General features: G+C 48.1%; 1 protein-coding gene across 2 annotated transcripts in view; it reads right to left on the bottom strand.

Moving 5' to 3' along the window:
- TBC1D31 (TBC1 domain family member 31) overlaps positions 1-22,111 on the bottom strand; it is an 834,080-nt gene that overhangs the window by 510,691 nt on the left and 301,278 nt on the right. For both annotated transcript variants that reach the window (XM_085605032.1, XM_085605033.1), the window contains one exon: positions 17,729-17,929. In XM_085605032.1, the coding sequence (XP_085461158.1) occupies positions 17,729-17,929 (201 nt within the window). The remainder of the gene's footprint in view (positions 1-17,728; positions 17,930-22,111) is intronic.

The following is a 22,111-nucleotide window of genomic DNA, read 5'->3' on the forward strand; positions in this document are numbered from 1 at the left end:
CCACTATTGAACTTTTTTTTAATACACACAAATATACCCAAAAGAACTATACAAAGTTGTTGAGTACTACAACCTTAATTGCAAGCAATAAAATAAACTGTGAGTTGTGTATAAAGCACCACAACATAAACTAAATGGTGTTTACATTTCAAATTGTAAACTTTATTAATACACTTAAACCAGTCAAATGATCTTTTCAAAAAAAGAGGTTACAATCACTATTGTAATCTAAGCTATGAACCTCTTGTTGATAATCTCACTTTGGGGTTTCAAAATTATTTAATTATCGTGGGATTTCAGTTCATAGCCCACAGAACAGACTATGATCTTGTAACATACCCTCTAAGGGTTTTCAATGATGCGCTTTGAACCACAAATTATTTGGGGCTCTCCTCAGGACCATGACTGGTCGTGATCTGAGGAGGAATGATACATAAAGTGTATTAGCTGATAACCACCTGACTCTTAGTTGTTCAACTAGATATTCCCAGTACTAGATATTCCCAGTACGTCGACATGATTATGTACATTATGTCTTCTGGGACTATACACTCTTATGGGCTTTTCCTTTGGTTCCTCTTTTCATAGCTGATATTCAATATATATACACAATTCGCCTTCATTCAGCTTCTGTAAAGAAGGTAATGATTATTGGTACTTGCTCATTTTTTAATTTTTTTTAATGCATTCTAGCAATACGGCTAGGAGCTTTGCTGTTTGACTTCATTGCCTTAGATTACACATTATGCCAGGCGTGTGCTTTAATTTCGAAATGCCAATTTAAACTACATCTTTCAACCTCTCGTAAAAATTAGCAAACGCTGCCTGCCGTGTGCTTGTCGCAGCTAGTGTTGGCAAAGAACAAGTGACTTACCTTCGGTAACGCTTTTTCTGGTGGATACAGTATCTGCCTGTGGATTCCTCACCTTGTGAATATCCCCTGCGCCAGCATTCCACGGAACTTTTCTTCCCCTGCACTCCACGTCGACGTGGGCGACGTCATAATGCATCGGCTCCGCTCGCGACTCCGTTCGACGTCACCGGAGCCATAAGAAGCCCACGTCGGCGTGATGACGTCAGTTCCACCCATTTTTTCCCCGTGCCTTCGAGGCGAACAGGTGGACTAACGACAGACTCAAAGTATACACAGTATACAATAAACCATAACATATATGTATATAATATACAAAGGAAAGGAATGCAAAGAAAAACAAGCATTTCCTACAACTGTACTATACAGCAAAAACACATATCCACAAGACCTTTTTCATGGCATATGAAGGTGGACAACGGGGAGGCGGGTGGGCCAGTGAGGAATCCACAGGCAGATACTGTATCCACCAGAAAAAGCGTTACCGAAGGTAAGTAACTTGTTCTTCTGGTGGATACATCTGCCAGTGGATTCCTCACCTTGTGAATAGATTCCCACAGCAGTCCCCACTCCCGGAGGAGGGTGTCCACCTTCCTATACCAGAAAGTCTTGCAGGACAGAGCGCGCGAAGTGGCCCTCCCTCCTCATCTCAGAGTCCAAGCAATAATGCTTTGCGAAAGTATGGAGGGAGGCCCAAGTCGCGGCTTTACAAATATCTGCCACAGGAACACCCCGGGCCAAAGCAGACGTAGATGACTTAGCTCTAGTTGAATGAGCCCTAATGCCCTCAGGAGGGGTCTTACCAGCCAGGGCGTAGCAGATCTTGATAGCCAGTATTATCCATCTCGACAGCGTGCGCTTGTGCACCGCTTTACCCTTAGAACGACCAACGTATCCAATAAAGAGCTGGTCATCAAGGCGAAAATCCTTGGTTCTGTCCAAATAAAAACTCACAGCCCTCTTTGGATCCAGGCGATGGAGTCTTTCCTCCTCTTTGGGAGGATGAGGAGGTGGGTAAAAAACAGGGAGAGTAATGGACTGCCCCAAATGAAACGGAGTGACAACTTTAGGCAGGAAAGCAGCCCTGGTCCTGAGAACCATCCTTTCAGCATGTAAGGTAAGAAAAGGAGGTTTGGAACTAAGAGCTTGAAGCTCACTTACCCTCCTTGCCGAGGTTATGGCCACAAGAAAAACCACCTTAAAGGACAACAGCCTCAAAGGACAACTATGTAGAGGCTCAAATGGGGACCCCATTAGAAAGGTTAAAACAAGATTAAGGTCCCACTGAGGCATTACAAATGGAGTGGGAGGAAACACGTTTGTAAGGCCCTTGATGAACCTCAGAACAACCGGAGATTTAAATAGTGAAGGTTGATCTGGGAGGCACAGAAATGCCGATAAGGCCGAAAGGTAGCCCTTGACCGTGGCCACAGCAAAGCCCTGCTGTGCCAAGGAAAGAGCAAACTGGAGCACATTGGAAAGATGAGCCTTTAAAGGGTCAATGGATCTCTCTCCACACTATTTTACAAATTTTGACCACCTGTAGGAGTAAATGGACTTGGTGAAGTGTCGCCTGGCCGATAAAATAACGTCCACCACATCAGGTGGGAGAGAGAAGGAACTCAGGTTGCCCCGTTCAATCTCCAGGCATGATGGTGTAAGCTCTGGAGGTGGGGGTGTAGAACCTGCCCCTCCGACTGCGAGAGGAGGTCTGCCCTCAGAGGGAGACGGAGCGGAGGGCACAAGGAGAGGTGGAGAAGATCTGTGTACCACACCCTTCTTGGCCAATCCGGGGCGACCAAAATAACTTGGGCACGGTCTTGGCGAATCTTCCTCAGAACCCGAGGAATCAAAGGTATGGGAGGAAACGCGTAAAGGAGTTGCGAGCCCCAACTCAACTGAAACGCGTCCCCCAACGCCCCCTGCATCGGATACTGGAGACTGCAGAATGACGGGCAGTGCGCGTTCTCGAAAGTGGCAAACAGATCCACCCGAGGAGTTCCCCCACGTCCGAAAGACGTGACGAACTACCTCTGGATGAAGCCTCCACTCGTGGTCGGCGGAGAACTGCCTACTGAGACTGTCCGCACGCACGTTCAGCACCCCGGCCAGATGATTTGCCATCAGACAAATCTGATGGTCCTGAGCCCAGGACCATAGACGTAAAGCCTCTCTGCAAAGACAAAGAGACCCCACTCCTCCCTGCTTGTTGACATACCACATCGCGGTCGTGTTGTCTGTCAGGACTTGAATCGACTGACCGCGAAGGGAAGGGAGGAAGGCCTTTAGTGCCAAACGAATCGCCCGCAATTCTAGAAGGTTGATGTGAAGCAACCTTTCCTCTGGAGACCAAAGACCTTTGATCTCCAGGTCCCCCAGATGAGCACCCCACCCTAAGGTGGATGCATCCGTTATCACTGTGGCCACCGATGGAGGAAGATGGAAGGGCTTTCCTTGAGACAGATTGCCCTCCACGCTCCACCAAGACAGATCCACTGCAGCTTCTCTGGAGATCCTGATCGACTCCCCGAGATCCCCGTTGTGCTGATACCACTGCTTGCGGAGGCACCACTGGAGCGCCCTCATGTGCCAGCGTGCATGGTTGACCAACAGGATGCAGGAAACGAACAGACCGAGCAGGCGAAGGACCTTCAGAACTGGAACAACCGCTCCATTGTGGAATAAAGGGACCATCTCCTGAATGTCGAGAATCCTTTGAGGTGGAGGGAATGCTCGACACACAGTAGTGTCCAGTACCGCCCCTATGAACAGGTTGCGCTGAGAGGGCACCAGGTGAGATTTGGGCACATTGACCGAAAAACCCAAGTCGAATAACAGCCGAGATGTTACCTGCAGATGACGCTGCACCATCTCTGGGGACTCCGCCTTCAGAAGCCAGTCGTCCAGGTAGGGGAAAACTGGAATCCCCGACCTCCTGAGATGAGCAGCCACCACTGCCATCACCTTCGTGAAGACTCGAGGTGCGGAAGTAAGACCAAACGGGAGGACCACAAACTGGTAGTGTTGCGACCCAACCGTAAAACGGAGATACTTCCTGTGCGACTTCAGGATTGGGACATGAAAGTACGCGTCCTGCAAGTCGAAAGACACCATCCAGTCTCCTTGCTGCAACGCTTGAAGAACCTGCGCAAGGGTCAGCATCTTGAATTTCTCCTGCTTCAGGTAAAAATTCAAGATTCTGAGGTCCAGGATTGGACGCAATCTGCCGTCCTTTTTGGGAATCAAGAAATACCGGGAGTAGCATCCCTGACCCCTTTCCTGCTCCGGAACCACCTCTATTGCACCCTTCTGAAGCAAGGCTAGAACTTCTTTCTGCAGGAGAAGCAGATGGTCTTCAGAGCAATAACCTTGGCAAGGAGGGTAAGGGGGAGGATATTCCCGAAAGGGAAGGGCGTACCCAGTCTCTACGAGGTTCAAAACCCAAAGGTCGGTAGTAACAGATTTCCAACCCCGTAGAAAGTAGGACACCCGACCCCCCACAGGGCTTACATGATCCGGGATGGGGGATCTAGGGTTGCTTCCCTGAAGCTTCATTGGGAGCAGCAGAGGAGGAGGAAGAAGAAGAAGGGTTGCGCCCAAAACCTCTCCGACCCCTTTGTCTCCCTCTATAGGACTTATAGAGGGGATTCTGCTGTTGCTGCTGCTGCTGTTGGGGCTGCCAGTAAGAGCGAAAAGAAGATCTTCCAAAACCCCTAAATTTTCGAAAAGACGAACCCTTAGATGGAGCTTGCAGTCCCAAGGATTTCGCAGTCAACCTGCTGTCCTTAAATCGCTGCAGGGCAGAGTCCGCCTTTTCCCCAAACAGCTTCTGTCCGTCGAATGGCAGATCAACCAGCGTAGCTTGCACATCAGCTGAGAACCCAGAGGTACGGAGCCAAGCCTGCCTCCTTGCGGCAACAGACGATCCCATGATCCTTGCCACAGAGTTCGCAGTATCCAACCCTGATTGAATAACTTGTCTGGCAGCCGCCAGAGTGTCTGCCACAACCTCCAAAAAGGACGACTTATCCCCCTCAGGCAACTTAGGGGCCAAAGACTTAATGGAGTCCATTAGCGCATGCACATAACGCCCCAACAGGCATGTAGCATTAGTTGATTTTAACGCCATACTTCCAGTGGAAAAGGTCTTTTTGGCTGCCTGATCAACCTTTTTAGATTCCCTAACAGCCGGAGACTGAGGGAAGGCACCCGAAGCATGCTTGGAACATGAAGCTTGCACAACCAAGCTGTCCGGAGATGGATGAGTTGACAAGAAGTCAGGATCCCCTGGTGCAACCTTGTACCTTCTTGCCACCTGCCTACACACCGCCGGAGATGAAAGGGGTTTCTTCCACACCTCCAAGACCGGCTCCAAGATGGCCTCATTGAAAGGCAACAAAGGCTCTGATGTTGATGATGGTGAATGCAACACTTCGGTAAGCAAGTTGGATTTGTACTCCACAGAAGGCAGCTGCAAATCCAAAAGTTCTGCCGCCTTTTTAATCACAACATGATAGGGAGCCAATTCCTGAGGTGGAGAAGACCTGGCAGATGCATGCTCCCACTCTGGGGTTGTATCCAAACCACTAGCTTCATCAATGCCTTCAAATTCATCTGAGGAAGAGTCAACCTCACCTTCTTCCACATCCGTCCGATATCTCCTTTCCTCCAACACCCTCTGGGCCTCCCTCCTCGACCGGATCCGGGGAGCCGGTGTCGACGACGTCGTACGCGGCGTCGGAGGAGCCAAAGGTACCGGAGTCGGCGGCGCCATAGGTGGAGTCGGCGCCGCGTCCGGCGCCGCCGACTCCACCTATGGCGCCGCCCTCGGCGTCGAGGAAGGCTCCTAAGTCCGCTGGTCCTTCCGAGGTCGAATCGGATCCCCAGACGGCGCCGGAAACTGCCAAGATGGCGCCATCGGCATAAAGGGCATAAAGGGGGCCTGAGCATACTGCTGCGGCACCCCTAGTGTAAATGCCATTGGACCCACGGGACCAGTTGGTGCTCCGGATGGGTAGGCCGCCCTATTAAAAATGCCATACACAGCATTTAAGAAATTGGTAGAATCTGTACCTGGAGCCGGGAACTGAGGAAAAGGAACAGGCCCTGTATCCCCTTGTGGAGTCACCGGCGTCGGCTCCGCAGTATCTTCAACCGGAGCCTCAGACTCTTCAGGCACCGGAACAGACTCTTCCTGCTCCTGTTCATGCATGGAAGCATCCGACTCCACTCGAACCGGAGTCGATTCCTCAGACGGATCCGATTACCGCGTCGGGGACTGAGCCGGAGTCTGTTTCTTCGAAGGAGAACACCTCGGTGACTTCAAAGGTGAAGGTGAAGGAGACAAGCATTTGCTCCGGCGTCGAAGGGGCGAAGCCGACCTCGACCTCGACTTCCTGGACCTCGAGGACCGACGTCGAGAAGAAGGTTTCCTCTTCTTGTGGTGCTTCTTCGACCTCGAAGACTTCGAAGACGATGACCCCCTCTTCGACTTCTCCTTTTTCCTCCCCCTCTTCTCCTCACCGATTCTCTTCATGAAGAGCTTAGTCTTCCTCTCCTTGAGTGCTTTCGGGTTCATGCTTCTACAGCATCCGCACTCCTCCATATCATGTTCCGAAGAGAGGCACCATAAACAGTTCTGGTGTGGATCTGTCATCGACATCCGACCTCCACATTCCCTACAGGGCTTAAATCCCGACTTTCTAGTCGAAGACATACTTGAATTAACAGATTAACACGGCTAAACTACAAAGTAGCCAACGAGCACTGGGAAAAAACCGTTGCGCGTCGAAGGCGCGGAAAAAAGGGAACTGACGTCCTCACGCCGACATGGGCTTCTTATGGCTCCAGTGACGTCGAAAGGAGTCGCGAGCGGAGCCGATGCATTATGACGTCGCCCACGTCGACGTGGAGTGCTGGGGAAGAAAAGTTCCGTGGAATGCTGGCGCAGGGGATATTCACAAGGTGAGGAATCCACTGGCAGATGTATTCATTAGAAGCCTTCCGTACATTATAGCATTCAACTGCAGGTCTGTTTATACCTCGAATCTTGGGCTCCAGAATAGCATTCTAAGACTCAAGCAGAGCGCTGATGGAGTCCGGGCACGAATGAGCAATGTCACTTTGTACTTCCTCGGTATCTCGCTTTATTGCCTGCTTTACAGATGTACATTCTATAAAAATGCTTTTTCGTAAAACCCATTGACTTATAAGAGGCCGTGCTCCAATTGAACGGTCTAAGCGCCTGATATTTTAATGCATGTTGCTGAAACAAACTTACTGCCTTTCCTTTTATCTGAAGCTCGCGCCACTGCTGTCCTTGCCCCTTCCTCAGAGCAGGCTGAAGTGATCGCCCTCCGTTCAGATAATTTATTCAGATCCGAGTTGTGGAGCACTGCCGTAGCCTCCCACTGAACCCTGGTACTTGTACTTAGAAGGGGCTTTTTAGTGAAAAAATACTCTCCAGCCATCGCGTGGAAGTCCGAATTGGCCGAGGGGTTCACAGAATTAAACTAAGGATGAAGTAATCTGTAATTTACAGTCGATTTACTTCAGACATTTCATTAAGACCCCAATTAACAGTGTTAAATTTTAAAATTTAGTATGTTTCTTTTTTTCATGAGGTATGCTGCTTCCAAGTCACCACCCCTTGGATTGGGCTGGATCACACTCAAAACTGTCCATTTGATGTTTTTCTCAGTGTGCTCCTTACTGGCAAAAAGGTTTACTAAGGTGGCTGAGACTGTTTTAGTTTTTAGGTCTCGCCTAGTGACGCAGCGCATGCGCTGCACGCCTTGGCGAGATCTATTGTTGTCGGTTTCTTAACTGAAAGCGGAATGGACATGTGCACGTGCCCAGAAGACAGGACATGTGCATGCCTACGGCTGAAGACGTTAGCATAAAAGACAGCAGGCATGCGAGGACAGGAGATGTGCACGCGCGTACGGCTCGGCCGCTCGCTTCCTCTCCCTCCCTGTCTGCGTGCACGCAGGACAGGAGATATGTATACGTTCAGCTGGCAATGTCCTCACCCTTCAGCTCTGCCTCTGCCCAGGCATGGAATCGCGTGCTGCCCTGCTTCACAGCCTTTCAGGTACTCCTCCAGGCAACCTTCTCCACCACCCCAGCTTCTTTGCTGCACCCCCAAATCTCCCATCACTTCCCCAACACTCACGGAACTTGCTGGCAGTGGTGTTGATGTTGAGGGCAGTTCCGCTTTTAGCTGCCCTACTACCCAGGGGCTCCCCGTTGGCGGGCAAGGGCCAGGGGCACCCTTGGTCGGTGCTGTCTGCTTCGCAAGGCTGCCCCTGCCGCTCCCAGCTGTTGTGGTTTGGGTCCTCCATGGTCCATACTTGCTTCCTCCATGCTGCCTCTCAGCCTCCCGGCCGTAGGTCGCGCTCCCTGCGGCTCATACTGACCCTCCTCAGGCCGCCACGGAGCTCTACGAAGCCCACGGGCCGATAAGGTAGTGACTGTTTCCAATTAAAGAAAAGCCACTTGGCCGCGACGAAGCGTCACGTGACACTCACGTCAAGTTACATGTTATTTGTGCGCCGTATTTATACACTTGGCAGCGTGTCTAGACTATTCACATAAAAAACCCAGTTGTTGCAAGTTAATTAAGAAGAAGTAGTTAGGTGTTGAACGTCGCAGAATGGGGACGTGTTGGGTTCCGGGAGTAGTATGGGCAGCGCTTTAAATGGAAATATAGAAATGCAGGTACTCACTATTCAGAGTATCTATTTCCTTCCGAGAAGTGCCCATAAAATGTATTGCAGTCGTGAAGGCACTGACACTTTCAAATTGAAAAAGCACAGGTACCCGGTACCGGGCTGTTCCTGGTCATTTAAAGCACTGATTAAGGGTTTACGGGGCAGCTGAGGATGTCAAAGGGTTGGTAAATAAGCAGAGGTGCCAGGCGCGCGCCACTCATGCCTCCCCATGCTGCACACTGCGCAGCAGGCTCCCCCTCCTAACCTCAAAGCCGTTCCCTGCAGAAAAGAGGTAAACAGACCTCTCCTCCATCGGCACGGGCTGCCATGAGTTGCTACACGTGGCACGGGCTGGGTAAATAAACACACCACCGCATTTCCAGGGGCGGAGAACTTTTCACAACAGAGGCATTGTGCAAAGAATGCAAACACAGAAACAGCTGGTGCGCCGAGCACCCACTACAGCCATGCATGCCGTCCAACACTTCCCACTTACACCAGCCGACACGCCCCCACTGTTCCCACCAAGCAGGGACGTCACCCAACCGCCCCAACACGGAACATATCTAAGCAAGACCACCCCACATCTCCTCATGCTTAAACGCAGCCCTAAGATCCCCACAGCACGTTTAGGGAGCCTCTCTTAAAAAACACGCACAACACTGTGATATGCGTGTTAGACTATGACTAATCATCCTAATTAGTAACAAGCATTTGCAATGCACTAGGTCTCACATTTGCGAGAGTTTGAGCTATTAGCATTATAAATGAAAATGCCTTTTATTTATGTATTGTTTTTTTGTAACATAATAAAAGGCATTCATTAACAATGCCAATAGCTTAAACACTTGCAACTGCGAGACCTATTGCATTGCAAATGCTTGTTTTGCAAGGCTTGTGTTGCACTATTCATTGCTTAATTTCTTGGTTGGTTTTACCGATGTACATTTTGTCATAAGGCCGGATTATGGCATAAACAAAGTTTCTGGTTCTGCAGTTCGAAAACTCTGTATCTTTCTATTGGGTTTGGCCCTTTAAAAAAACTGAATCTTCTACTGTCTGTCCACAAACTGTGCAATTGCCACATTTGTGACGGCCTTATATCGGTTTCAAATTCCATTGAAAATTTAAGTCTCCTTTTCCGGTTTTCTGGGTGCAAGCTCTTACAAGTTGTTTGCCTACACTGGCATTTTTCTTCATTGCGAATAATGGAAGGTCAAATACAGACTCCCAATTTTTTTTATCAATTACCAGTTGATGCGAATGCTCTTTTTGAAGTTGTAAGTCTGTGGACAATAGGTGGAGACAACACATTTTTCTAATAGCTTTTTTTGTTTATTGTCTAGCAAGCACTCACGTGCAGGAACAACGCTCATTTCATTGAGTGTTTTAAAGGTTTGTGCGGATAGCCCCTCTCTTTCAATTTGCCCAATAATATAGCCACATAGAGAAAATAATCCTCTTTTCTAGTACAATTTCCTCAGATTCTTAGCAATTAACCGTAGGGCAGATTGTCTCATAAGTTCCGGGGGAGAAAGGTTCTGTAGTGGAGTGAACTGTTCTTATCAATTGGCTTTTTTGTGTAGGGTTACCAATGTTTCTTCTATTGGCCTGACTTCAACATCTAGAAATGTCAAACTAGTTTTGTGTTTGGTCATGCTGAATTTTATTGCTGGACTTTTGTTATTGAGCCATTCATAGAAGGCAATCAGCTTTTTTTCATCACCACTCCATAGGCACCAAATGTCATCGAAGTATCGTAGCCATTGTGTGATATAGATGGAAAATAAACTGTTGTTGTAAATGGGAGTTCAGAACAGAGCCATGAAGAGTACCACCATTTCCAGTGCAAGAGGATAGCCTATAGCGGTCCCCTTGGTCTGGAAGAAATATTCATTTACAAATTTTAAATAATTCCTTTTAATGGCTATAGTTACCAGTTTCATTAAGAATTGTGTAGGGACTCTGCAGTTGTGGCCTTGTTTCAAGGTAATACTCAATAGCCTTTAAACCCTCATCGTGAGGGATCGGAGTGTAAAGTGAAACGACATCTAATGTCACCATTCTTTGACTTTGTGAGGAGAATTGATGTCCTTCTACTCTGTTAATAAAATCCATTATGTCCATTAGGTAAGAGGGGACTTCTTTGAGGAATGGTTTCAAAATCATGTCTATGTATTTTGAAATTGGCTCAAAAATTGAATCAAAATCCGAGACGATCAACACAGCTGGACTCTGGTTATGCAAAAACTTTTAGAAAGTTGGCATTTTCTTGTCCTAACCATTTAGTGCCTGCAGCCTGCTTCCTGTGTCACATGACTAGGTGTAGTTTTTAGCTTGTCTTTATCCATTCCTCCCAGACGGTATCACAATAGAGGGTATGGGTGTTGGCAAGATACCCATCCTGACTTGACTTGGGGAGGAAGGAGGCTTTACCTACCACATTTGAACTTCAAAGGCACTGGCCATGTACCCTCACAAAGAACTTTAAACTAGCCCACTGTGACTCTAGACAGAATGGGAACAGGACGAGGAGGTAGGAAATTCCAGACACTTCTGTAAGGCGAAAACTCCTGAAGCTTCTTCCACTTCAAAGGGAGCACCCTGTATAAAAATAGATGCCCTCTTCAGTGAACCTGTGGATATTACACAAGCAGGACTGACCTGATGTCAGGGGACTGCCCTGCTCTCTGAGGAGGAGACTGGACCTTCACCCTTCATCCCAGGCAACCCGAGTGACTCGAAGAGCTATTTAGCTGGCCTCCTGTTCTGAGCTACAGGGACACAACAAGCTCCAGAGTTCGCTCTGCAATTGACCAACTGACCTGCTGTACTGGACCTGCAACTTGACCTGCAGCAGCCCTGCTGGCCTCTGCTAGAGTGAGTTCCAGATTGCCAAGTGGTGCCTCCCAGGTCCTGGACCTTTAGTGTGGCATCAGCTGAGCTCGTCCTAAAACAAAAGGAGAAATCCTGAAGTCCTAAGCTCTTTACAACCGGGACCGTCCACGCCAAAATCTTGCCGCTTACGCAAGTTCCGGGGAGCCCAACTCTTTGCACTACAGCTACCACCAGCAACAACCGGCAACGCAAGATCTGCACTTCATACAACAGCATCAACGGCCTGAAGTGACCGCCACATTCAGTCTCCTCTTCGTGCTACATCGATGACCATCGACAACTTTCTCCCTGTTTCTCACGGCCTCCTCCACCATTAATAGAGCTCTTCGTGCTGGATTTGAGTGTAACTCTTTCAATGGGACTAACCTGGTCCCTGTATCTGTCCCACGCTCATTCGTGGTTGGCCTGAATTTGTGACTTTCACCTAGTCGGGCATAACCAGATAACTGTGAGTGGTATTTTGTGATTTTGGGCACTATACTTACCGTAAATCTTTGAAATTGTATATCTCGGTTTCTACTGATTCGATTTTTGTTGCTTTGGTGTAAAATAATTTATTACATTTTACTCTTTTTCTAAATTGTAGTGTTTTTTTTTTCTTGTATTGTGTTTTTACTTTATTACTGTTTGTGTGCTGCGGTCCAGGGAAGGCATGGCTTGGCAGTTCGGGCTGGACTGTTCCCATGAGGCACAGGGTCAGACTGATTTGCATATGGCCATGTCTGAACTGGGGTGGCAGAGTGGGCTAAAGAACGATGATGGATCAAACCCAGATCTGTTGGCTGGGTGTGAGTGTTTGATTGGTTCTGATGCTCCGTCCATCACCACCCCCTTTTGTACCGCTTTGTTCGCCATAAGTTGGCAGGGTATGCTCAGACGTGAGTCCCTTGCTCACTTTGCCACTGGATTCAAGCAAGCCTGGCTGAAGACGGCTGAAATGCCAGAAACCGGTCCTAGGAAGCTTGTTTCCGGTCCAGGGAAGGCATGGCTTGGCAGTTCGGGCTGGACTGTTCCCATGAGGCACAGGGTCAGACTGATTTGCATATGGCCATGTCTGAACTGGGGTGGCAGAGTGGGCTAAAGAACGATGATGGATCAAACCCAGATCTGTTGGCTGGGTGTGAGTGTTTGATTGGTTCTGATGCTCCGTCCATCACCACCCCCTTTTGTACCGCTTTGTTCGCCATAAGTTGGCAGGGTATGCTCAGACGTGAGTCCCTTGCTCACTTTGCCACTGGATTCAAGCAAGCCTGGCTGAAGACGGCTGAAATGCCAGAAACCGGTCCTAGGAAGCTTGTTTCCGGTCCAGGGAAGGCATGGCTTGGCAGTTCGGGCTGGACTGTTCCCATGAGGCACAGGGTCAGACTGATTTGCATATGGCCATGTCTGAACTGGGGTGGCAGAGTGGGCTAAAGAACGATGATGGATCAAACCCAGATCTGTTGGCTGGGTGTGAGTGTTTGATTGGTTCTGATGCTCCGTCCATCACCACCCCCTTTTGTACCGCTTTGTTCGCCATAAGTTGGCAGGGTATGCTCAGACGTGAGTCCCTTGCTCACTTTGCCACTGGATTCAAGCAAGCCTGGCTGAAGACGGCTGAAATGCCAGAAACCGGTCCTAGGAAGCTTGTTTCCGGTCCAGGGAAGGCATGGCTTGGCAGTTCGGGCTGGACTGTTCCCATGAGGCACAGGGTCAGACTGATTTGCATATGGCCATGTCTGAACTGGGGTGGCAGAGTGGGCTAAAGAACGATGATGGATCAAACCCAGATCTGTTGGCTGGGTGTGAGTGTTTGATTGGTTCTGATGCTCCGTCCATCACCACCCCCTTTTGTACCGCTTTGTTCGCCATAAGTTGGCAGGGTATGCTCAGACGTGAGTCCCTTGCTCACTTTGCCACTGGATTCAAGCAAGCCTGGCTGAAGACGGCTGAAATGCCAGAAACCGGTCCTAGGAAGCTAGTTTCCGGTCCAGGGAAGGCATGGCTTGGCAGTTCGGGCTGGACTGTTCCCATGAGGCACAGGGTCAGACTGATTTGCATATGGCCATGTCTGAACTGGGGTGGCAGAGTGGGCTAAAGAACGATGATGGATCAAACCCAGATCTGTTGGCTGGGTGTGAGTGTTTGATTGGTTCTGATGCTCCGTCCATCACCACCCCCTTTTGTACCGCTTTGTTCGCCATAAGTTGGCAGGGTATGCTCAGACGTGAGTCCCTTGCTCACTTTGCCACTGGATTCAAGCAAGCCTGGCTGAAGACGGCTGAAATGCCAGAAACCGGTCCTAGGAAGCTTGTTTCCGGTCCAGGGAAGGCATGGCTTGGCAGTTCGGGCTGGACTGTTCCCATGAGGCACAGGGTCAGACTGATTTGCATATGGCCATGTCTGAACTGGGGTGGCAGAGTGGGCTAAAGAACGATGATGGATCAAACCCAGAACTGTTGGCTGGGTGTGAGTGTTTGATTGGTTCTGATGCTCCGTCCATCACCACCCCCTTTTGTACCGCTTTGTTCGCCATAAGTTGGCAGGGTATGCTCAGACGTGAGTCCCTTGCTCACTTTGCCACTGGATTCAAGCAAGCCTGGCTGAAGACGGCTGAAATGCCAGAAACCGGTCCTAGGAAGCTTGTTTCCGGTCCAGGGAAGGCATGGCTTGGCAGTTCGGGCTGGACTGTTCCCATGAGGCACAGGGTCAGACTGATTTGCATATGGCCATGTCTGAACTGGGGTGGCAGAGTGGGCTAAAGAACGATGATGGATCAAACCCAGATCTGTTGGCTGGGTGTGAGTGTTTGATTGGTTCTGATGCTCCGTCCATCACCACCCCCTTTTGTACCGCTTTGTTCGCCATAAGTTGGCAGGGTATGCTCAGACGTGAGTCCCTTGCTCACTTTGCCACTGGATTCAAGCAAGCCTGGCTGAAGACGGCTGAAATGCCAGAAACCGGTCCTAGGAAGCTTGTTTCCGGTCCAGGGAAGGCATGGCTTGGCAGTTCGGGCTGGACTGTTCCCATGAGGCACAGGGTCAGACTGATTTGCATATGGCCATGTCTGAACTGGGGTGGCAGAGTGGGCTAAAGAACGATGATGGATCAAACCCAGATCTGTTGGCTGGGTGTGAGTGTTTGATTGGTTCTGATGCTCCGTCCATCACCACCCCCTTTTGTACCGCTTTGTTCGCCATAAGTTGGCAGGGTATGCTCAGACGTGAGTCCCTTGCTCACTTTGCCACTGGATTCAAGCAAGCCTGGCTGAAGACGGCTGAAATGCCAGAAACCGGTCCTAGGAAGCTTGTTTCCGGTCCAGGGAAGGCATGGCTTGGCAGTTCGGGCTGGACTGTTCCCATGAGGCACAGGGTCAGACTGATTTGCATATGGCCATGTCTGAACTGGGGTGGCAGAGTGGGCTAAAGAACGATGATGGATCAAACCCAGATCTGTTGGCTGGGTGTGAGTGTTTGATTGGTTCTGATGCTCCGTCCATCACCACCCCCTTTTGTACCGCTTTGTTCGCCATAAGTTGGCAGGGTATGCTCAGACGTGAGTCCCTTGCTCACTTTGCCACTGGATTCAAGCAAGCCTGGCTGAAGACGGCTGAAATGCCAGAAACCGGTCCTAGGAAGCTTGTTTCCGGTCCAGGGAAGGCATGGCTTGGCAGTTCGGGCTGGACTGTTCCCATGAGGCACAGGGTCAGACTGATTTGCATATGGCCATGTCTGAACTGGGGTGGCAGAGTGGGCTAAAGAACGATGATGGATCAAACCCAGATCTGTTGGCTGGGTGTGAGTGTTTGATTGGTTCTGATGCTCCGTCCATCACCACCCCCTTTTGTACCGCTTTGTTCGCCATAAGTTGGCAGGGTATGCTCAGACGTGAGTCCCTTGCTCACTTTGCCACTGGATTCAAGCAAGCCTGGCTGAAGACGGCTGAAATGCCAGAAACCGGTCCTAGGAAGCTTGTTTCCGGTCCAGGGAAGGCATGGCTTGGCAGTTCGGGCTGGACTGTTCCCATGAGGCACAGGGTCAGACTGATTTGCATATGGCCATGTCTGAACTGGGGTGGCAGAGTGGGCTAAAGAACGATGATGGATCAAACCCAGATCTGTTGGCTGGGTGTGAGTGTTTGATTGGTTCTGATGCTCCGTCCATCACCACCCCCTTTTGTACCGCTTTGTTCGCCATAAGTTGGCAGGGTATGCTCAGACGTGAGTCCCTTGCTCACTTTGCCACTGGATTCAAGCAAGCCTGGCTGAAGACGGCTGAAATGCCAGAAACCGGTCCTAGGAAGCTTGTTTCCGGTCCAGGGAAGGCATGGCTTGGCAGTTCGGGCTGGACTGTTCCCATGAGGCACAGGGTCAGACTGATTTGCATATGGCCATGTCTGAACTGGGGTGGCAGAGTGGGCTAAAGAACGATGATGGATCAAACCCAGATCTGTTGGCTGGGTGTGAGTGTTTGATTGGTTCTGATGCACCGTCCATCACCACCCCCTTTTGTACCGCTTTGTTCGCCATAAGTTGGCAGGGTATGCTCAGACGTGAGTCCCTTGCTCACTTTGCCACTGGATTCAAGCAAGCCTGGCTGAAGACGGCTGAAATGCCAGAAACCGGTCCTAGGAAGCTTGTTTCCGGTCCAGGGAAGGCATGGCTTGGCAGTTCGGGCTGGACTGTTCCCATGAGGCACAGGGTCAGACTGATTTGCATATGGCCATGTCTGAACTGGGGTGGCAGAGTGGGCTAAAGAACGATGATGGATCAAACCCAGATCTGTTGGCTGGGTGTGAGTGTTTGATTGGTTCTGATGCTCCGTCCATCACCACCCCCTTTTGTACCGCTTTGTTCGCCATAAGTTGGCAGGGTATGCTCAGACGTGAGTCCCTTGCTCACTTTGCCACTGGATTCAAGCAAGCCTGGCTGAAGACGGCTGAAATGCCAGAAACCGGTCCTAGGAAGCTTGTTTCCGGTCCAGGGAAGGCATGGCTTGGCAGTTCGGGCTGGACTGTTCCCATGAGGCACAGGGTCAGACGGATTTGCATATGGCCATGTCTGAACTGGGGTGGCAGAGTGGGCTAAAGAACGATGATGGATCAAACCCAGATCTGTTGGCTGGGTGTGAGTGTTTGATTGGTTCTGATGCTCCGTCCATCACCACCCCCTTTTGTACCGCTTTGTTCGCCATAAGTTGGCAGGGTATGCTCAGACGTGAGTCCCTTGCTCACTTTGCCACTGGATTCAAGCAAGCCTGGCTGAAGACGGCTGAAATGCCAGAAACCGGTCCTAGGAAGCTTGTTTCCGGTCCAGGGAAGGCATGGCTTGGCAGTTCGGGCTGGACTGTTCCCATGAGGCACAGGGTCAGACTGATTTGCATATGGCCATGTCTGAACTGGGGTGGCAGAGTGGGCTAAAGAACGATGATGGATCAAACCCAGATCTGTTGGCTGGGTGTGAGTGTTTGATTGGTTCTGATGCTCCGTCCATCACCACCCCCTTTTGTACCGCATAAATACTTTAGACATTGCCTCTAAGTTAAGCCTGAACGCTTTTGTGCAAAGCTACAAAAGGGTTAATTTGGTGACTTTTGTGGTTCACCCTGATCATGTGGCTGTTACTTGAGAAGAGTTCACACCCCCCTAAATCAACAACCCAATTTCTCACAGACTTGTTCACTTCCTGGAAGACCATGACGTGAATATGCTTGTAAAGTGTGCACTGTTATTGGATATGAAATCTGTGTCACTCACAATAAGTCAAGCCACCTAGAGCACCTCACTGGAGCTTTAAGAACTTCTGGGTAAGAATGGCCAAGCAAACGCCACTAAGTAGCCTGCCACGAACAAATCACATACAAGCTCAATGACAAATTACACACGTTAGATTAAGCCACATGGAACAAACCCCGGATGATTAAATAAACACTCAAAGGAAAATCCATCCCTAATATCATGAATTCCCTAGCTAGATATTTTGGCAGCATTAGCTGTCCAGAAGGAACATGGGGACATGAAAAAGAAGATGAGACCACAAAGCAGTTAATTTTAAGTATAGTGGAATCCACATTGATTTTGTTTCAAATTCTAGAGAAACATTTCACCATCATCTTGTAAACAGATGTCTTCCCAACATGAACAAGCCAGAGAATACATTGCCAAGCAAACATCAATATATTAAAGGCAGAACACTTTACAACATATTCGCACGTCAAATAAGCACAAAAATAAAAACATTAACACAGATGTCCGTTCTGTTAAATTGTACCTTATTTACTTCTTGGGACAATGCCTGTACATTGTATATGTTCAGGCTACCATCTTCCATTACAGAAGCAATGTATCGCCCGTTTGGACTAATTGATGATGTGCTGATCCCCTCATCATGGCTGCCAATATCAAATAGGACTTTGTAGGTTTCTATATTGATAAAGCGCATTATCCCATCTTGACTTAATACTCCAAGAACCTGAAATAAAAAACGGATATTGCGTAATTAAACATGATCAAGCATTAGATAACATGAAGTTTGTGTTTTGCACTTTAAAATCATGAAGTTCTTTTATCAATATTAACAACTATATGGCTCAGTCTTACAAAAAAAGTAATAAGATAAAGAATCTTTAGGAATTTCTAAATGGCACTTGGATTACTGGAAGTGTTCATTATGCTGATATCGGACTAATAGTCTGACAAATATCAATAAGCAGCACAACAAAAAATATACACTATTGCAGGCACTTTGAGGAAGTCTGATGTCGACAGATATCTAAAAAAGATTACCAGCAGTAGCACTGAGGTGAATATGCGTTAAAACCTGCGTATATTACTTTGTGGAAGTGGCTGTAAACGAAGAAAAAGTTAATTATTTGTTACAAATGCATTCCATATGAGGATTTTGTGGAAGGCTGTCAGAAGAAGCCATTATCAATAGCCATTATTAATAAAACTGGTTTCATTATCTTGTTATTCTACCAAAGGGGGGGGGGGAGGGGTGACTGGAATTAAGGAAGCCCCCGCACAACCTCCCTATCTAAACTGTACCTCCCAAAGACTGTGGCAACCTGCATCAACAGGGGACTAGCAAGGTCCTAAAGGATCCAGTCTTTCTGGATAAGGAAACCTCGCCCAATCTTTTGTGACATGTTACATCATCAGAAACCTAACTTTATCCTGGTAAGATGGTACTACCTGGACAGACTCTACCTTCTTTTGGAGAAAGTTCCGGATAGCAACATTGGATAAAGAGATCCAGAAGCTATTACCTTATAGATAAGCCTAAAATGTTTTCTATTAAGGGTTCCAAGCTAAGATTAAAAAAAGAGAGGAAGTTGTCCAGTGAGCCCTTTGACTAATGGATCCTATGAAATGCCTATATGTTGTTTGTATGGGTCAAAGGTCTTCTTCAGGGCTGTACTTGTTCCTTACCTGACTAATGTATACTCTCACACACACAAGGCCTTAATTAGGGGACAATGTCATTTATCACTGGGTCATGAGTTTGTGATTTGTGAAATCTAGGGAAACAAAAAAAAATATGCTTAATCATCATAATATTTCATGCACCCCTAACATGAAAGCAAACAAGAAAGTTGTGCCAATGCTCAAAGGCACATAGCAAAAAAGAAGAGGGGTGAGTATATATTTATTTTATTTATTCTGCATTTGTAGAGCATCTGGTTACACCACTGGTGTGTCCCCAAGCTATTTTCTCTATCTCACAACTTCGGTAATCAGCACATTAGAGGACATAGGGAACTAAAAAAAAACAATCACAGTTGAAAGAGCCACGGTTTTAATTTTTTACGGAAGAGGCTCTCTGATGGTTTCTCATGGCGGGGCAGGGGTAGGGCGTTCCAGCTTTTCGTGCCAGGTAGCCAAAAGGATGGGCACCCATTTGTGCTTTCTTTATCCTGGCAACTTTCACCAGGTGAGTCCCAGTGGATCTAAGATGCTGTTCTAGATTATAGGGAGTCAAAAGGTCCCGTAAGTATAGTAGGTCTTTGCCCTGCAAGGTACGGTGGCAGAAGCATAGTGCCTTGAACAAGATCTGTTTTTGAATGGGCAGCCAGTGAAGTGAGTCCAGCGCTTTCTTTGAGGAAGCTATTCTCGGCAGACTCAGGACCAAGCGAGCTGCTGCATTCTGGATACACTGCAGCCTACGGAATCCCTTTTTTGTTGCATCCAGATACAGCAAATTTCCAGAATCTAATCGTGCTGTAACGAGGGCATGGGTCAGGGTTTTCCTAGCCGACACAGGGAGAATGTTGAGAGTTTTCCTTAGAGTCTTCAGGATTCCGAAGCACCTGCCTGCAACTTTCTTGATGTGAGTCTCAAAGGAAAGGGTGGAATCTATTTAGACTCCTAAGTTCTTCACCTCTGTCTTAGGGGTGGGAACTGTGCCCAAGATTGGTGGCCACCAGGCTGAGGACCAAATGGATGGAGTGTTCCCTACTATCAGTATCTGTCTTATTACCATTTAGTTTCAGGAAATTGACTGTCATCCAAGAGGCCAGATCTTTTAAGCAGTCTGCAAAGCTACTGGTTGCTAGCACCGTATTCGGAGCCTGGGTGACCACTAGCTGCATGTCATCTGCATATGACACTATTGTGACACCGTGTTTTTTCACAATCCTAGCTAAGGGGGCGACGTATAGATTAAAAAGAGTAGGGCTCAGGATTGAGCCTTAAGGCACCACCTGCGCAAAAGTAATGTGTTTGGAGGTGTGTGGAGGTTGTGTAACTTGAAAGCTACGGCCATGCAGATAAGAATACATCCAGTTAAGGGCAGCATCTTCCATGCCCCCCCTTCTGAGTTGGTGCAGCAACAGCTATTGGAACACCGTGTTAAAGGCTGCACTAAGGTTCAAAAGGACCAGCGCAGTCGTCAGACCTTCATCCACCCTCCTACGCACTGCATCAGTAGCATGGAGCAGTGCCGACTCTGTTGAGTAGGTTGTTCTAAAACCTGATTGAGTGGGATGTAGAAGGTTGTGTTTATTGATGTGTGCCGCCAGCTGTGAATTTACCACTTATTCAGCTATTTTTGAGAAGTAAGGGAGCAATGAGACCGGCCGCAAGTTCTCCAGTTGATTCCAAACTGCTGTCGTTTTTTTTCCAAGGGGAGAACAATTGTTTGCTTCCACATGCCTGGGGCCCGCCCTTCCCTAAAGGAGATTTCTAGCAGCTGTTGGACAGAGGGTAGTATGGTATCTATCCCCATGCAAATCACTTTTGGTGTAGATGGATCTTTTGGGGAGCCTGATTTTATGCTCAGAGCTACCGTTTTCAGCTCTTCTAGAGAGGGAAGATGAAATTGTGAGAGGCGGTTTTCCCTCCACTCCAGTATTTGTTCGGTTCGAGATACAGAGCCAAATCAAATCAAATCAATAATCTTTATTCGGATAAGAAAAGATATCCATAAAAGATGCAGTTCATGCTACAATCGTACAATCCATTAAGAGTAATATAAATCAATTATACACATTCCCTATAAAATCAATGATTAAAAAAATCCCTATATACAAACAAGTTAAGAATAAAACAAGGCAATCTAATACAGTAAGCCTTTGTGTACGACAGTCATTTATATCAGAAAAAAGTAAAATGTATCTATATGCGTCCAATCAGTCCCAGACAATTTTCCACTGTCTACTTCAGTGGGCCTCTCCTTTGGTCAATCTTAATTTAACTGCAAGTCGCAAAAAGTGCACAGTGCTAAATAAGACAAAAGGATCGATCGACATTTTAAGAAACAAGAGGGCCACTTTGGCCTGTCTAATTTTGGCTCGTTTTAAGACAGTTTTTAGAAACCGAGACCTTGGAAGTGCGTAAAAGGGACAGAGTAGGACGAAGTGTAGGGTGTCTTGCGGAGATCGTAGATCGCAGCCGCAGCACCCTTTTGTCCTAGCATCGCTTACAAAACCGGCAGGGACTGACAGAATGTGGTGCAAAAGATTTAACCTAAATCTAGTCATCAGGAATCTATCCTGTTTGTTATATGTGTTAGACAGGTAGAATTCCATCCCCACAGAAGTTTTTGTGAGCTGATAGTCACAGACACTACGTTTTCGCCCTTCTATTTCTTCTCTGGCCCTGGCTATATATCGTAGGTGGTCAGCCTTTACAAGGCCCAGGTCCTTTTTGGCCAATGTGGATGGGTTATTAAAAAAAGGTACGTGGCCCAATGAATCTAGTGCATCCCTGACGTATTTAAGCCAGGGTATTAGCAAGCCCTTGTCCCCCCCTCACACAATCCTCCAAGATTTGTCTAGTTAACAATGCCTCGGCATTCATCCAGATCTTGATCCAGCAAATTATGGGGTTGAGCTGAATCCTGTCACTGAGGTGGGGAATGCCCAGTTCCTCATGGGCAATATGTGAGGGGATACATTGGGGCACTTGCAGGAGTCTCCTTAGGAACTTATTTTCTTCCACTTGGATTTTACTTACATCTATGAAACCCCATAACTCGCTTCCATATAGAGTCTTAGCACAGCAAACTGACCTATATAACTTTACTATTTCATTAGGCGACCACCGTCCAAGTCTACTTGCATAGTTCATGATTGACCCTACTGCTCTCGGGTATTGACTACATTTATGCTTTGCAAGGGGTTTAAAGGAGAGGTCCTTGTCAAACATGATCCCC

Source organism: Triturus cristatus, chromosome 5_1 (genome assembly GCF_964204655.1).
Source record: "Triturus cristatus chromosome 5_1, aTriCri1.1, whole genome shotgun sequence".
Classification (NCBI taxonomy): Eukaryota; Metazoa; Chordata; class Amphibia; order Caudata; family Salamandridae; genus Triturus; species Triturus cristatus.